General features: G+C 40.1%; 1 protein-coding gene across 1 annotated transcript in view; it reads left to right on the forward strand.

Annotated features, from left to right (window-relative positions):
• LOC124116088 (tudor domain-containing protein 1-like) overlaps positions 1-19,480 on the forward strand; it is a 92,382-nt gene that overhangs the window by 20,030 nt on the left and 52,872 nt on the right. Inside the window, exons 9-10 of the mRNA XM_048401670.1 lie at positions 342-475; positions 4,234-4,371. Coding sequence (XP_048257627.1) covers positions 342-475; positions 4,234-4,371 — 272 coding nt within the window. The remainder of the gene's footprint in view (positions 1-341; positions 476-4,233; positions 4,372-19,480) is intronic.

Below are 19,480 nucleotides of genomic sequence, written 5' to 3' on the forward strand. Positions count from 1 at the left end.
TATTATACTCACAAAAGCCTTTCTCCTGGCCAGGTCTCACGACAGTGAAAGATCAACTGTGTCTTAAAACTGCTAAGACATGGCTTTATATAATAACGTCAGAGACAAAACGCATGCTTTCACATGTCAAAAAGTTGTGTTTGGGCGACCTGTTCCAGTATTAAGGATGACATCTACCCCTTCCCAAATACATCCCCAAAGTAATGATAAAAGAGCACACGATGTGACCCCGGGTACCCATTCACTGCTGGGTCCTGAACAGTGCTGTCAGATTGCTGTGTTTCCTCTGTTTGGTACGTGAAGACCACCTGGTGAGGTTCCTGTGTGTGCTGGTGTTGCAGCGTGTGTGTGGTGCAGTCGTCCCCCCTGCAGGTGTTCCTGGTGGACTTGGTCAACTCGGAGGAGGAGATATGCATCAACCTGGAGCTCATGAGTCTGGGCCATGCCTCACTGATCGTCACCCAAGCTCCTCGAGGTGAATGTTTCATTTATCATCACTGTCACTTCCTCCCGTTTTTCACTTTTCACATCTTTTCCAAATGAATCTGAATTCCGGTCTACTTCTTGCCGCAGTTGGCCATCTTGACAGATAATAATTGATATGACAAATTTTGGTGTTTATATATTGCTCCTCATCATGTTTAATGAAGACCTTGAAGGTCCGTAGCCAGACAATTCAGTCTGTTTAAAAAGATCAAAGGTCACAGGTCAAAGGTCACATGTCAAAGGTCACAGGTCAGAAGTCACATGACCAGGTGAGAAGGTTCAACCTGGCATTGATTTCTTTCAGGATGATACTTCAACAAATATTCATCAAATTATACAGATAGGTCAAGGTCAAAAGTAAACAATAATGGTCACTATCAACAAGTCACTGACTATGGCTTTTTTCTTGTCTGGGACTTGCATCTGGATGAAAATATTGATATATCGTGTCCATATTTTATCCAAGACTGGTCACAAGGTCAATAACCATGAATGGGTCATTGATAACAAGGTGAAGGTCACATGACAATCAGTCATCCACTAGTTTAAACAAATTTAATCCAGATTTGACCATCGAACCAGATGCAAGTGGTATAACACCTAACGAGGGATGCATAAAACCACATGTACCCCTCGGGATACCGCTGCAGTGAATTTATCTTAACAACATGTTTAATCTGCCATTGTAAGAGAATTAAAACATTCAAAATGGAAGAAAACAGCTGTTCGATTGAGCTGAGCTAAACTTGTGCTATGTCACGTGACTCTCATGTGGCCTTTTGTTTCAAAGCGGGGCATAAGGGATATATTCTTTCACTCAGAAATGCTGGTGCAGCCTGTCTTCGTGGCAGGGTATAAGGGAGTTTTTCTCCTACTCAGTAATTAATTTCACTCCCAGGCGGGATAATTAATATTTTATCAAGGTCACATGAACCAATCAGGTCTCTATATATTACCCACAGAGGCAGGGATACCAGTGATAGATTACATTCTCTATATAGTACCCACAGAGGGAGGGTTACCAGTGATAGATAACATTCTCTATATATTCCCCACAGGGGCAGGGTTACCAGTGATAGATTACATTCTCTATATATTCCCCACAGAGGCAGGGATACCAGTGGCAGATTACATTCTCTATATATTACCCACAGAGGCAGGGATACCCGTGATAGATTACATTTTATATTATATTACCCACAGAGGCAGGGTTACCAGTGATAGATTACATTCTCTATAAATTATCCACAAGGGCAGGGATACTAGTATCAGATTACATTCTCTATTTATCACCCACAGAGGCAGGGTTACCAGTGATAGATTACATTCTCTATATATTACCCACAGAGGCAGGGATACCCGTGATACATTACATTTTATATTATATTACCCACAGAGGCAGGGTTACCAGTGATAGATTACATTCTCTATATATTACCCACAGAGGCAGGGATACCAGTGAGAGATTACATTCTCTATATATTACCCACAGAGGCAGGGTTACCAATGACGGATTACATTCTCTATATATTACCTACAGAGGAAGGGTTACCAGTGATAGATTACATTCTCTATATATTACCCACAGAGGCGGGGATACCAGTGGCAGATTACATTCTCTATATATTACCCACAGTGACAGGGTTACCAGTGATAGATTACATTCTCTATATATTACCCACAGAGGCAGGGATACCAGTGATAGATTACATTCTCTATATATTACCCACAGAGGCAGGGTTACCAGTGATAGATTACATTCTCTATATATTGCCCACAGAGGCAGGGTTACCAGTGATAGATTACATTCTCTATATATTACCCACAGAGGCAGGGATACCAGTGATAGATTACATTCTCTATATATTACCCACAGAGGCAGGGTTACCAGTGATAGATTACATTCTCTATATATTACCCACAGAGGCAGGGTTACCATTGATAGATTACAATCTCTATATATTACCCACAGGGGCAGGGTTACCAGTGATAGATTACATTCTCTATATATTACCCACAGAGGCAGGGATACCAGTGATAGATTACATTCTCTATATATGACCCACAGGGGCAGGGTTACCAATGACAGATTACATTCTCTATATATTACCCACAGGGGCAGGGTTACCAATGACAGATTACATTCACTATATGTTACCCACAATGGCAGGGATACCAGTCACAGATTACATTCTCGATATATTACCCACAGTGGCAGATTACATTCTCTATATATTACCCACAGTGGCAGGGTTACCAATGACAGATTACATTCACTATATGTTACCCACAGTGGCAGGGATACCAGTCACAGATTACATTCTCGATATATTACCCACAGTGGCAGATTACATTCTCTATATATTACCCACAGTGGCAGGGTTACCAATGACAGATTACATTCACTATATGTTACCCACAGTGGCAGGGATCCCAGTGACAGATTACATTCTCGATATATTACCCACAGTGGCAGATTACATTCTCTATATATTACCCACAGTGGCAGGGATACCAATGACAGATTACATTCACTATATGTTACCCACACTGTAATTATATTCTGTAATTCACCCTGTGAATTATCTGTTTTGCTTGCTGCCTAGATTACACTATTTTTTCAATTGCATTTATTGTTTCCAAAGCATTGTGTTGTCATGTGATTATATTGTCACAAATAATTAAGGCTTGTTCATACTGTCATGTACAGTTTTTTTCGGGACGTAGGTCTCACATTAGTTTGAATGAGATAATATCATTAGTTGTGATCAGAAAACCCTCATTTTGCCAAATTTTCTCCGAACAAAATGCTGTTGGTAATATTGAGAATAACCTCATAAACCCAATCAATAACAGATTCTTTGTCCCTCATGAAATAAAGTAGATAACCCCACTAATTTGGGACCAACTGTTTCACAGTGGGATTTTGTTGGTAAAAATTGTTTTTTGTCTTTCACCTGCATGGGTCCAGACCCACTGAAGTTTGTTTCTGATATCATCCCTTAAGTTTGTTTCCTAATTTAGATCCGCTTGAGCTTGTTTCCTAACTTTGACCCATGTGAGCTCATGTTTCCTGACTTAGGCTTGCTTTAGTTTGTTACCTATCTCCCACTTAGTGTTTGTTTCCAATCTCCCACGTAGTGTTTGTTTCCTATCTCAGACATGTTTGTTTCCTATCTCCCACGTAGTGTTTGTTTCCTATCTCCCACTTAGTGTTTGTTTCCTATCTCAGACATGTTTGTTTCCTATCTCCCACGTAGTGTTTGTTTCCTATCTCCCACGTAGTGTTTGTTTCCTATCTCCCACATAGTGTTTGTTTCCTATCTCCCACGTAGTGTTTGTTTCCTATCTCCCACGTAGTGTTTGTTTCCTATCTCCCACATAGTGTTTGTTTCCTATCTCCCACGTAGTGTTTGTTTCCTATCTCCCACGTAGTGTTTGTTTCCTATCTCCCACGAAGTGTTTCTTTCCTATCTCCCATGTAGTGTTTCTTTCCTATCTCCCACGTAGTGTTTGTTTCCTATCTCCCACGTATCGTTTGTTTCCTATCTCCCACGTATCGTTTGTTTCCTATCTCCCACGTAGTGTTTGTTTCCTATCTCCCACGTAGTGTTTGTTTCCTATCTCAGACGTAGTGTTTGTTTCCTATCTCCCACGTAGCGTTTGTTTCCTATCTCAGACGTGGTGTTTGTTTCCTATCTCAGACGTGGTGTTTGTTTCCTATCTCAGACGTGGTGTTTGTTTCAGATTCGTTGGAGTTTGAAGCTGCTGGAGACCCGGTGGATGAGGAGTGGAGAGAAGATCCCCGTGTGGAGGACTTCATGTCGCTACGTAACAGTTACAACATTGACGTTGATGATGCAGGTGTTGCTGCCATCGGATACAGTAAGTACACCGATATGACTTGAAGCTTGCCTATGTTGTCCACACCCACACCTATATCACATCCACACCCACCCCTATCACATCCACACCCACCCCTATCACATCCACACCCTGCCCTATCACATCCTCACCCACCCCTATCACATCCACACCCACCCCTATCACATCCTCACCCACCCCTATCACATCCACACCCACCCCTATCACATCCACACCTACCCCTATCACATCCACACCCACTCCTATCACATCCTCACCCACCCCAATCACATCCACAGCCACCCCTATCACATCCACACCCACCCCTATCACATCCTCACCCACCCCTATCACATCCACACCCACACCTATCACATCCACACCCAATCCTATCACATCCTCACCCACCCCTATCACATCCTCACCCACCCCTATCACATCCACACCCACCCCTATCACATCCACACCCACCCCTATCACATCCTCACCCACCCCTATCACATCCTCACCCACCCCTATCACATCCTCACCCACCCCTATCACATCCACAACCACCCCTATCACATCCACACCCACCCCTATCACATCCTCACCCACCCCTATCGCATCCTCACCCACCCCTATCACATCCTCACCCACCCCAATCACATCCACAGCCACCCCTATCACATCCACACCCACCCCTATCACATCCTCACCCACCCCTATCACATCCACACCCACACCTTTCACATCCAAAGCCACCCTTATCTCTGTCCACACCTGCCCCTATCCCTGTTCCCACCCCTATCCCTGTCTACACCCGCCCCTATCCCTGCCTACACCCACCCCTATTCCTCTCTTCACCCACCCCTATCACATCCATTCACACCCACCCCTATCCCAATCCACACCCACCCTATCACATCCACCTCCACACCCACCCCTATAGTGCCAACACCAACCCCTATCTCTGTCCTCGCCCACCACAAAACTGATTTAATATCTACTTTACCCTGTTTACCAACACACCTTTGTAAATATCCAGCCTCCTGCTCCCATCACCACGCTCCCATCACATCACAACACTCCCTGATAACGATCCCTGATAACGATCCCTGGCTGTCACTCCAGGAAGTGTTATACATGTCATAGTAGACGAGCAGCTTGAACAGGAATCAATGTGCATGTATGATATATAATCGATGAATGTTGTTTTGGCCTCTACAACGACAATCCCTTTCCTCTCACATAACATCTACCTGGTGCAATTAATATCCCAACTGTTGAACAGGTACACGTTGACATGTAGCCCATGTTCAGCCACACAGGTGGATCAGGAATTGACGACAAGTACTAAAATTTATACCTTCTATGTCGTCATTGAATAGTTTTCTATCTAATATCTGAGGCTGTTGCATGTTATTACAGGCAGATATTACTTTAAGTCTTCCGTAGGAGTTTATCCAGACCTGTCACAGGTCCTATACAGCCCTAAGCCTCAAGCAAATGTCAATAAAAATTCCCTAATTGGAATTAAAAAGTTCAATTCATGTTAAAATAGTTGTAATTGATGTTATGGCTTTGAAAGGGTAATTTGTATCACTGATAAGAGGACCAACATACAGGAAGACGCTTTAGTGATTAGTTTTACGTTATGGCACTGAAGGCAATGTTAAAACTTCTCAGAAATTAGGAAAGTAAGAACTAGGGGTGCAACGAATACACTATGAGGCGAATACCACTCGTATCACGAATATAGGGTAACGAATGCGAATATTTTTTCACAATTACAATAACAAGTCAGCAGTTGATGTATTATTCATTATATTCAGTGGTAATTATTTATTTATTATGCATTCTATATACTGCACTTATTTGCTCAGATGTAACTATGACTACCGGTAGTCAAATACTGTCAAATTAAATATACAAGAGTGTTGTCTTTGAAGAAATCTGTGCATATAATATATTTTTAGGGATATTTTAAGCAACAAGGTATGTAAATGCACATGACTGCAAATTCAAAAATATTTGATTCTAGTGACCACGAATAATGAATTCAATGCATGAATGGATATGGTTCGATTCACCAATTACGAGAGTGAATCGTAACAGCCCCAGAAAGAACTTCAAAAATATTCCAATTTTCAACAACATAATAATGGGCATTTAGTTTAGAATCCTAGATAAAGTCCTGTTCCAGGAAATTATGAAATAAATATGAGCCCGTTTTACAATAAACACACTAATTTGATTGATGTGTACTGGGTATGTCATTATTCTGTCTCAGACCAGCATGACCAGAGAGCTCTGTGTGTCGTCTCTTTTGTTATGTTTCTATAATTACCACTTTTCCTCCTTCCTTTTCATTGAGATTGATATTTACCCTTTTCAATTTCTGAATCCACAGGTATAATTTGTGTTTGTATCTGCAAAAGTGTGTTCAAATAGTAATTATATTTGTATTTTTTCCCCGCCCAACAAAGTTGGCAGGGGATATAGAAACGGGCTCTGTCCGTCCGTCCATCACGTTTCGTTTCCGGAGCATAACTCAGAAACCGTTCAATATTTTTTCATGAAACCTTGCAGGTCTGTCAGGTACATGCTGAACTGGTGCCTTTGCTATTAAGAAATTTTAGAAATTTTTATTTTTTACGTTTCCATGGCAACAAGATGGACTTAGGTTCTGTGAGGGTAGGGTTCGTTTCCGGAGCATAACTCATAAACCGTTCAATATTTTTTCATGAAACTTTGAAGGTTTGTCAGGTACATGCTGAACTGGTGCCTTTTGCTATTTAGAAATTTTAGACATTTTTATTTTTTACCTTTCCATGGCAACAAGATGGACTTAGGTTCTGTGAGGGTAGGATTCATTTCCGGAGCATAACTCATAAATCGTTCAATATTTTTTCATGAAACTCTGCAGGTCTGTCAGGTACATGCTGAACTGGTGCCTTTTGCTATTTAGAAAGTTTAGACATTTTTATTTTTTACGTTTTCATGGCAACAAGATGGACTTAGGTTCTGTGAGGGTAGGGTTCGTTTCCGGAGCATAACTCATAAACCGTTCAATATGTTTTCATGAAACTTTGCAGGTCTGTCAGGTACATGTTCAACTGGTGCCTTTTAATATTTAAGAATTTTGGAAAAACATTTTTTTTATTTTTCCATGGCAACAAGTTGAACTTTTAGAAATTTATGAATTCTTCTTTTAAATGCCAAAAACTCAATCAGTATAGGATTGCTATCACTGGGGACTTCAATATGCACCAGTCTGTCCGTGACAATAATACACTATCCAACCTCATGGAGCAGTTTACATTCGCCCAGTATATCAGCAAACCAACCCACACCCTTGGGGGTACACTAGACTTGATCTTCTGTAATGAGCCCATCTTAACAGGAGTCTTTCCAGTTCCATACACTGACCATCATCTTGTGTGGGGTGTGACGGAATAGGTGTAGTATATTGAAGTGCCTATCATTATTTCTTTGTATGTTAATCAATGTGGTAATGAACTGAACTTTTTGAATCTTAATATTTTTCATTTAATCTACTATGTCCAACGCAACATCTTGGGTTTGAACTGGTAATGACCATAATCACATATCACAGATTAATACCATTTATGTTTCTTAAGAAATATTCCATGAAGATATTATTACGAGTCAAAATGTGACTTGTAATGTTTTTTCTTTCTCCCACCCTCATGAATTCAGCAGTAAATGTTGTAACTGGTTTTGTCAGTTTGTACTTCCACCATGTGTTTGTGGAGAAGGTTTCATTTGTTTCTTGAACTTCATAGAAATTGTGTTTTGCAGCATTTTATTTTGTTTCTTCAGGATATTTTGCATCAAGTAGATGCTCCCCTGCTGCCTTTTACTCCTTACAAAATTTTGAATATTTTCAAATGTATGTGTTTGTGTGATCAAATTTCACTGTTGTTGACATAATATACACTTCATTTGCTGGGCAGGAGACTTGGCCACGTTAGTGGCAAACTCTTCTTTTTTGTACAATTTCCATGACAAGTTCCACCTTGGTTGAAAAAGATTAGGGTTTGTTTAGATTTAATTATGTCATAAATTCTGCAACAGGGGCAGGGGATATAGCCACGTTAGTGGCAAACTCTTGTTTGCACCTGCTTCTTAACATTCATTGCTTGTTTGTTTGTTTCTTTGTTTGTTGTTTAACGCCGCACTCACCAATATTCCAGCTATATGACGGCGGTCTGGAAATAATCGAGTCCGGACCAGACACACCAGTGATTGACATCATGAGCATTGATCTACGCAATTGGGATACGATGACATGCATCAACCAAGTCAGCGAACCTGACCACCCGATATCATTAGTCGCCTCTTACAACAAGCCCAGTCGCCTTTTACGGCAAGCATGGGTTGCTGAAGACCTATTCTATCCCTGATCTTAACATTCATTGAGCATGTTGAGTTCGAGGATGAATCCAAAGTATTCTTCTTGCTGGCACACTTAAATGCCAAAGGGCACATGGGGCACGGGTAGCCCTGTCGTTTCTGGTGCCACAATTTGTTGTGTAGAGTTGCATCCCTGTGCATGCCAGGAACCTCTTGTTGTGGGTTTCGAATCCCAGTTTGATCCAATTATGTTTCTAGGTTTGTAAGCACCACTCCTGTGCTCGTGGGTTTTAAGCGGTAACTGTCTGAGACCTGCATCACTTCGGGCTTTCCTCCCACATAAGTTGACACGCGGTGATATACCTGGAACACTGTTCAAAGCGGTGTTAAACCCAACTCACTCACTCACTCAGACACACAGGCAGAGTTAAGACATCTATATGACCTCCCTGTGGCACACTTCAAAACAAATACATTTCTATATCGCATATACCTTGAATTGCAGTAGTTTGTGAGGCTATCCATTGGTGTGTTCTATTATCACACTCCCAACCCTAATTGTGCTATTAGGATATTGAGGGAAGTTTTAGCTCACATTGAACCGTCTTAACGGTGTACTGGGTACAGCAGAATGTCAGTGGTGTGATCCTGGGTCCACATCATACATAAACTTACAATACTCGCATTAAGGGGATAAAACAAGGACTGGCCAGTCTAATGCTTCAGTTCAATGTATCTGAGTGGGGTATCCGTGTTCAAATGCGGCATGGTATCTCAGCGGGCTAGCACTGTAAAACTGTCATTAGTCCGGACTACCGGTAGTTAAAAAATGTTAAAAACGTTAAGTCACATTGGAAATATCTCCGCCATATTTTTGTCCAGTCCAGTTTTAGTAGCCAGATGCTACATGAGTGAAACAATGTTGTGCACATAATTAAAGGGACAGGACGTTGACTGTTCTGAAGGTTTTTTTGTAAGCAATAGCCGATAAACTCCAAGCTTACTTGGCTTTGCTTGTCATATTCCGCAAGAAAGTTTTCTGCTCCAGTGACCTCACGGCAGGTGTAGGCTTATCATGTGACCTGACTTTGTGACCGGAATCACAATCCAGTGATGGACATCATGAACATCGATCCACGCAATTGGGATACGATGACATGCATTAACCAATTCAGCGAGCCTGACCTCCTGATCCCATTATTCGCCTCTTACAACAAGCACAGTCGCCTTTTACAGCAACAGTGGGTTGCTGAAGACCTTTTCTACCCCAGATCTTCACATGTCTGCTCTGATTGATGTCTCCCTAGAGTCAGGAAGCTGTCAGCCACAACTCAAACACAGTCAAGAGCAAGTCTAAAAGTGTTGCTATTTCTGTTGATCTTACAAAAATAACATTACATACATTTATTTGTTGAGTACATTAAACGTTGTGTCCGAGCCGGGAATTCAAGGCGACGAAAGCCGAGATGTCATTTGACTTACATTACACGCGATCGCACGAAACGATGGAAATAATAACTTAGATGTAAGTTTGATTACTTTTAGATATATTTCTGTTGATTTTATTTATCACTTTGTATAATATATTTAAAGATTTGCTTAAAACGTCTTTATTTTGCTCTTTGACATGTTCGATGCGGACCCGTTGTCAAAATGTGTGTCCGAGAATTTTATTTTCAATAATATTGCGGGAAATAGTGAATAATTTTTTAATCTATCGATAAAAAATTATAAATTGAAATGGTATACGTATTTCAGACATTGTGAAATGTGACAGATTTAATAAATGAATGATATTCCAGGTAGATCTAGGTCCATAAAAATATATACTATTTTGACGTGACGTGAGATAAACATATATTGATGATTTGAGATTTGCCGAGCGCGCTCCCCCGCCTCGGCCTCGGTTAAACGGCTCATCGTCTATATCGCCCACAAATTATTTGGACCCCATTGGTAGCGTTGTAGCGAGGGACCACTGTATATGAAATGGCCTTTGATCTTGACATTGTGAATTATGAAAATAACAATTGTGACCAACCATGAGACAAGGACCTCATGGGTGAAAAAGTACATTTTGACTCCTTACTATATTTTAAAACTACAGTATGTAGGACCACCAAAATACATTTGATCAGCATCAATTCATATTTATTACAGAGTACCATAGCAACAAACATTTGGACTCATTTTCTGCAAATTCCCATTTTCAGGCTTATTACTGTTTATGTAATTATTGCAGTTTTTAGATATAATGTCTGATTAATTGAAAATAGACATGTATGCTGTAATGCGTTGAAATAATATTTCTATTACATTACAAACTTACGAGAAAAGTATGATACCTTTTTTACAGTCTGCACACATTGCGATATTTACGGAAGAAAGTTGACGTCAAGCATCTTTCTTTATTACTTGTCCGTGAAGAGATCACCTGTTTAATAAACATACAGCTGTATTACACATTGTGTAATACCAAACGCGTGCTTATGTACTATCGGAACAAGTTTCACGAACAAATATTGAAAGCTCTCAACATCCCTTGGCATATTCAACGACATTGCGTGTGGAGATGATAGATCACTGAGAGGAGCTTATGCACACTCGATGACCCCAGCAACCTTGTTGCTGGGCTGACGTCACATGGCATTGTTTCTTCGATGGATCTTGCAACAAAATTCCACAAATTACGTCATCGGGTAATGTCAAGTGATTGCAAACTTTGTGGTTCAGAGCCCCATTCCACAAGGCGATCGTACAGTAGCGCAACGACAGTCGTAAGTCTATGTTAAACTATGTGAGTTGTGATAACCTGAGCACTACGATAACTCTGTGGAATGGATGCCTGAATTCTAAAGGTGGACTGTTGTATGGTAGTAAATTACTTCGTTTCAATGTTTGATGTGTTTAAAGTATCATTCTATAAAACTCAATTGGATATTATGCCGTGGATCGTGTGGGTGTCAGCCTATTCACACATGACAGTGTAATTCTAAAAACGTTATAAATGCAAGTAATAAATAAAAAAATAAACTCGCTTCCACTTGAAACCAATTTTATGAAACTCGCTCAGATGCCACAACTATTCACTCGTTTCATGAAATTGATATTACACGGGAGCTCGTTTGGTATTCTATATTTATGACGTCACAGCACAATTGTATCCTAGCACCCATAATGTCCTTTTTCTCCTGGCGCATGACAATTAAAAAAGAAAAGATCTGTCACTAGCTTTTTCATGATAAATATCCTGTTTCGGTCCCATAAACCACCTGCTACCCACGGAGATTAGATCCCAACTAATCAAATCACTTCTATGAATGTTTTAATCTCCTGAGCAGACAATGAAGACATGTTCCATGTTGATGCTATTTCATGGCATAAGTTGTGGACATTGAAATCAAACTGATGGGCAGACAGAAAAGCCAATCAATGCGATTAAAAAGTCGGATGTGGAAGCTGGCAGACAGGGCGCCATCTTGATTGTTGAAATTACACTGCTCGACAAAATTGAAGCTGTTCTAACCCCAGTGGCAGATTTAGTGGCGATTGAGCCAATCATTATTTATTGTCTTGTCTTTCGCTAATTCTGGGTTTTTAAAAGTTAATTTCGGTCAAGTATTTGTGATTAAGCATCCCTTAAAGTTTTAAAATCTGTAAAGTTCCTATGTTGACTAGAATTGTCCTTTAAGAAAGATCGATTTTGTCAATATTTGTTCAGGAAGTGTCGTTAGGAAATATTTAGATCCAAGCTTTATGTTGTAGCCTTGGCCTTATATTGAAGTTTACAGCTGAAGTTCATGCGAAACATAATGCGCATTTGCTATTTATTAGCATTGATTAGTGTGATGACTTATAAGGAAGGATGTCATGGATTATATTCTATTTGGGTACCGGTAATCTTGAATTGAATCCAGGAAAAGAGAATGTCTATAAATTAACCGTGGCATCATCATGTCAGTTCGTTTATTGACACAACCAGTAGATGGACATTGGTCTTGTATGACATTGTGTACTTTGCAGCCCCATGAAATGATCAAGTCAGTTCGTTTATTGACACAACCAGTAGATGGACATTGGTCTTGTATAACATTGTGTACTTTGCAGCCCCATGAAATGATCAAGTCAGTTCGTTTATTGACACAACCAGTAGATGGACATTGGTCTTGTATGACATTGTGTACTCAGCAGCCCTGTGGCATCATCAAGTCAGTTCGTTTATTGACACAACCAGTAGATGGACATTGGTCTTGTATGACATTGTGTACTCAGCAGCCCTGTGGCATCATCAAGTCAGTTCGTTTATTGACACAACCAGTAGATGGACATTGGTCTTGTATGACATTGTGTACTTAGCAGCCCCATGGAATGGAAAAGCTTTAAAGTTTTGATGGCAGCCGCTGAGATGTTTCTAAAGCCTTCTATCCAAAGATAACCAAATAATGTTCTTCTTCAAAATAGCCCTGAAGAATTCTTTTACCCATATGTATAAAATTATGTGGCAGTTAATTTGTTGTGCCAAAGTGATACCCATTATGATTATCATTATTCTAAATATTTATGGTAAAAAGCTGCAACTAAATGATACAATATTAGCATATATTATTTCTTGTAAAATAATAGTTTCAGATACAGATAGATCATTGCATCAAAATTCTTTAAGTTATATTACTGTGTATTTTTAACTGAATCCTAGATTTGGAGAGAATGTATGTACAGCTGATTGCTATTTTCAGCATAGTATACAAGAAAATACACACAGTAATTTTAATCCCTTCATATAAAACAAGTTCTAGCCTAGCAAAACAGCAAATAGAACTGAAGTTGTACGTCATCATGTCTGGTGATGTTTTATTGCAAATTTCAAATTTTCATTGACCAAGTTTGTTTTCTCCTGTTCGTTCACCTGAAGTCATACAATGTTGTTTTGGACTGCGCTCAATATGTGCAATAGCAATTATACTCAAGGGTGGACTAAACGCAAGCAAACTACTGTATCACCCAACGTTCAATATGTGGTGGTTCATGGGCATAGGCCAGCATTATCGAAAGGGACAACTGTGCCTTTTTTTAGATCCGGGGTAGAACAAGTCTTCAGCAACCCATGCTTGTCTTAGAGGCGACTAATGGGATTGGGTGGTCAGGCTCGCTGACTTGGTTGAAGCATGTCATCGATCCCAATTGCATGGATCGATGCTCGTGATTTCAATTACTGGATTGTCTGGTCCAGGCTTGATTATTTACAGACCGCCATCATATAGCTGGAATATTGTTGAGTGCGTCGTCAAACAACTAACAAACAAACAAACACTTCCTTTAGTAATATGGAGCCCTGCTTTGGAAAGGTTTTGGTCAGAATAAGTCAAAGGTCAAGGTCAGCATTAAGCTTGGCGTGAAACATGGTTGTCGGTCCTGGAGGTATGGTTACCTCGACAAGCATGAAACTAAATATTTGGATCTATCCTTACATGTCCTGCCATATGAAGTGTTGAGGGAATGTCTATCGCGGGTCAAGGTCATTTTAGGGGTCATTATGAAACAAGGCTGCAACATTCAACGCCAGTTGCTGTTGCACTTTTACTTGTACAACCCTGAGATTTGGTAATTGCTGGATCTCTGAAGTTGTCTTGATTCAGGGCAAGGTCTGTAATGAATGTTTTAGAAATGCAAGTTCACAGCATAATGTTTTTGGAGCATAACTTAAGGAATGGGCTGTTCTGTTTTTTTGCATGTAGTTATAAATACTGTTGTTTGTAAAAGTTTTCAACTTTTGATGTTTTGATGTTTGCTTAATCTTTAGTGAAAATCACGTCATGGAAAATGTATTGGAAAAAGTCTGATTTACTTCCAAGGGTCATTTATGACATTGAAGAAAAAGCTTTGATTGAAATTTCATGTTGATTTTATGGAGAGACAGAGCAGAACAAATGAGGCTATTAATATTTAGAGAGGTTGTATATTGATATCAAATATATATCAACATTTGGCGATTAATGTAGCAAAACTCCAGAGGCTTTCTCACTATGGTAACTCCTATACCTAAACATGGACTAAAAGAGTCTTTGTGCTGCGACAGTAATAACTCCCATACCTTAACATGGACTAAAAGAGTCTTGGTGCTTCGACAGTAAAAAGTCCCATACCTAAACATGGACTAAAAGAGTCTTGGTGCTTCGACAGTAAAAAGTCCCATACCTAAACATGGACTAAAAGAGCCTTGGTGCTACGACAATAATTAGTCCCATACCTTAATATGGACCAAAAGAGTCTTAAAACTACGGCAGTAATAAGCCCCATACCTTAACATGGACTAAAAGAGTCTTGGTGCTTCGACAGTAATAACTCCCATACCTCAACATGGACTAAAAGAGTCTTAGAGCTACGACAGTAATAACTCCCAAACCTCAACATGGACTAAAAGAGTCTGAGAGCTACGACAGTAATAAGTCCCATACCTTAACATAGACTGAAAGAGTCTTGGTGCTATGGCAGTAATAACTCCCATACCTTAACATAGTCCAAAAGAGTCTTGGTGCTACGACAGTAATAAGTCCCATACCTTAACATGGTCCAAAAGAGTCTTGGTTCTACGACAGTAATAAGTCCAATACCTTAACATGGTCCAAAAGAGTCTTGGTTCTACGACAATAATAAGTCCAATACCTTAACATGGTCCAAAAGAGTCTTAGAACTACGGCAGTAATAAGTCCCATACCTTAACATGGACCAAAAGAGTCTTAGAACTACGACAGTAATAAGTCCCATACCTTAACATGGACTGAAAGAGTCTTGGTGCTACGACAGTAATAACTCCCATACCTTAACATGGATTAAAACAGTATTGGTGCTACAACAGTAATAAGTCCCATACCTTAACATGGACCAAAAGAGTCTTAGAACTACGGCAGTAATAAGTCCCATACCTTAACATGGACCAAAAGAGTCTTAGAGCTACAGCAGTAATAACTCCCATACCTTAACATGGACCAAAAGAGTCTTGGTGCTACGACAGTAATAACTCCCATACCTTAACATGGACTGAAAGAGTCTTGGTGCTACGGCAGTAATAACTCCCATACCTTAACATGGTCCAAAAGAGTCTTGGTGCTACGACAGTAATAAGTCCCATACCTTAACATGGACCAAAAGAGTCTTAGAACTACGGCAGTAATAAGTCCCATACCTTAACATGGACCAAAAGAGTCTTAGAACTGCGGCAGTAATAAGTCCCATACCTTAACATGGACCAAAAGAGTCTTGGTGCTACGACAGTATTAAGTCCCATACCTTAACATGGACCAAAAGAGTCTTGGTGCTACGACAGTAATAACTCCCATACCTTAACATGGACTGAAAGAGTCTTGGTGCTACGGCAGTAATAACTCCCATACCTTAACATGGTCCAAAAGAGTCTTGGTGCTACGACAGTTATAAGTCCCATACCTTAACATGGACCAAAAGAGTCTTGGTGCTACGACAGTAATAACTCCCATACCTTAACATGGACCAAAAGAGTCTTAGAACTACAACAGTAATAAGTCCCATACCTTAACGTGGACCAAAAGAGTCTTGGTGCTACGACAGTAATAACTCCCATACCTTAACATGGATTAAAACAGTATTGGTGCTACTACAGTAATAAGTCCCATACCTTAACATGGTCCAAAAGAGTCTTAGAACTACAACAGTCATAAGTCCCATACCTTAACATGGACCAAAAGAGTCTTGGTGCTGCGACAGTTATAAGTCCCATACCTTAACATGGACTAAAAGAGTCTTGGTGCTTCTACAGTAATAACTCCCATACCTCAACATGGACTAAAAGGGTCTGAGAGCTATGACAGTAATAACTCCCATACCTCAACATGGACTAAAAGAGTCTTAGAGCTATGACAGTAATAAGTCCCATACCTTAACATGGACTAAAAGAGTCTTGGTGCTACGACAGTAATAACTCCCATACCTCAACATGGACTAAAAGAGTCTTAGAGCTACGACAGTAATAACTCCCATACCTCAACATGGACTAAAAGAGTCTTGGTGCTACGACAGTAATAACTCCCATACCTTAACATGGACTAAAAGAGTCTTGGTGCTACGACAGTAATAAGTCCCATACCTTAACATGGACTAAAAGAGTCTTGGTGCTACGACAGTAATAACTCCCATACCTCAACATGGACCAAAAGAGTCTTGGTGCTACGACAGTAATAACTCCCATACCTTAACATTGATTAAAACAGTATTGGTGCTACGACAGTAATAAGTCCCATACCTTAACATGGACCAAAAGAGTCTTGGTTCTACGACAGTAATAACTCCCATACCTTAACATGCACTAAAAGAGTCTTAGAGCTACAACGGGATTAAGTCCCATACCTTAACATGGACCAAAAGAGTCTTGGTGCTATGACAGTAATAAGTCCCATACCTTAACATGGACCTAAAAGAGTCTTGGTGCTAAGATTGCTTTGTGCAAGAGGGCTCACAACTGGTCTTGTATTGGATTTTTGTGCCAAAACATCTGATCTCAGTGTGAGATGGTCTTTGGCTTAAGGTCAAGGTGTCTGATCTGTTATTTGTTCAGGAGCCTTGATAAATAGATCTGGTTTACGTTTGAGATGATCTTAGGCCAAGAGTTCTAATCTGTTGTTTGTTAAGAAAACTTGGCTCTACAGACCTTGGCCCCATTCCACAAAGCGATCGTAGTGCTTTGACTACCGTAAGCCTTTGTTAAAGTATAGGCGCTACGATCATCATAGCTCTAAGATCTAAGTTTCAGATGGTCATGGAGCCTGAACCAAGAAGTACAGTCTGTTCAGGAACCTTCAATGAAAAGATCTTGTAGAAAGTTTGAGATGTCCTTGGACCACAAAAATCAAAATGTTTTTACAGAACCTAATCAGCATCAGACCGCTGAAAATTGCCTACTTTGGGTTGTTGAGTAAGAGTGTGGGTGGGTGAGTGAGTGCACTAGAAGTTGTAGTGTTGGTAAGTAAGCAAGAGAGTGTGTGGTAGGGTGAGTGAGTGCACAAGAAGTTGTAGTGTTGGTAAGTAAGTAAGAGAGTGGATGGGTGGGGGGGTTGGTGAGTTAGTGCACAAGAAGTTGTAGTTTTGGTAAGTAAGTACCGGTAAGATAGTGGTCGAGTTAGTGATTAAAAGTCCAATCTGTTTTTTTCCAGAACATTGGACAAACCGATCTGGTCTATAGCTATGGTTGGTCTAAACACCAGACTACTTTTACATAATTTGTCATGCCATGTTTGCGAGGACTGTGTAAATGTCTGGTGTTTGACAACATCGTCTGCCCCAACCTATTGCTGCTCAGAGCGATCCTTGCTTATTGATCATTATTCCAGTCAATGATCCTCTGCAGTAATACAGGAGAACTAAATACCCCGTTGCACGCACACACATCGTTATGCAAGTATGGAAATATTATGGCTGCATAATCAATACTAATGCGGTAATTTAGCCATTCTTGTGTGTGTGCATGTGACTTGTTGGTTAAGGGCAGAAGAAACTTTAAGCAGTAACAACTGAGAGCCTTCATTATGAGCAAGAGTAGAATGTTTGTTTAGTTGTTTAGGGCAGAGTTGTTCCTAATTGGATGTTTGTAGACAAGAATAAAACTTTGCCAATTATGTATGGTCATGCTAAGGGTGGCTGTGTGTGTAAGAGAGTGGATGGGTGGTTGAATCCTGTCGATTGTTTTCTTCCAAAAGCTGTTCTTTAGAAAATGTATCATTTAGACAATTAGCTAGAAGTGGGAAACAAGCGTTTAGATGTCTTATCATAATCTGAAGAAAAGGCTTGGAACATTTGATGATAGAAGCTTGGGTTGGTTTTCGAGATCAGATTAATTTAAGAAGCATTCGTGACCTGTGTTGTACAAGATGTTAAGGATGTTTTGCTGTAATAAGGCTTGAAAAGGCCTTTAATTTTAAGGTCTCGCCATCTTCCCAAGGCAAGGGAGTTAACTGACTATAAAAGTCCAGTTTCCACCCTTGTCAAGCTAGGCTAGAACTTCTGGGCTCGATCGTAGCACCACCAGTGGCTATTACGAGTTATATGCCTTCTATGCCTCTCCTATTGACCAATCAGATTCCACTTCTCATATCATTTGCATTTGCTTCAAGCGAAATTGCAGTCAAGTTCTATTTTGTGAGAAAACTTGTCTTACATCGTGAAGTGCATCAAATCACATGAGCATCTTAATTAAAAACATGAAATGATTTAGAAAAAAATATGTGTTGATGCCAGAGTTTACGACCTGGATGTCGATTTCGTTAGCTGATATTGATTGGACTATACACAGACTCGTTAGTCCAAGTAGATAGTACTCCAGCCTATTATTTGAGAAATCTACAAACCCGTTTAACCCATCTGGGTATATAGTCAGTTATTCAAATTCTGTATTGAAACTGTGCGTATCATCAAACCATAATGGCTGCCGAAGAGATATTACCTTTCTGCCATTATGTGCATCTCAAGCTATTTATGGTCACAACTGTGAGGCCAGTATGATAAGAGCTGGTGTGGAATGGCCAATCATAAGCTTCATCCAAACCTCTGAATCTCTCTCCTTCAAAGTTGACCTTGACACCTACAGTATAACCGACATGGTCAACTTTGAAGGGGTAGGGTTGTGCTGAAAGCTGGTGTGGGATGACCAACAGCTTCATCCCAACCTCTGAATCTCTCTCGACCCCTGAAGATCTAGATTAGAATAGGCCTCCAGCCACCTATGATGCTTGTCGTAATAGGCAAC

Source organism: Haliotis rufescens, unplaced genomic scaffold (genome assembly GCF_023055435.1).
Source record: "Haliotis rufescens isolate VD_foot unplaced genomic scaffold, xgHalRufe1.0.p SCAF_23, whole genome shotgun sequence".
Classification (NCBI taxonomy): Eukaryota; Metazoa; Mollusca; class Gastropoda; order Lepetellida; family Haliotidae; genus Haliotis; species Haliotis rufescens.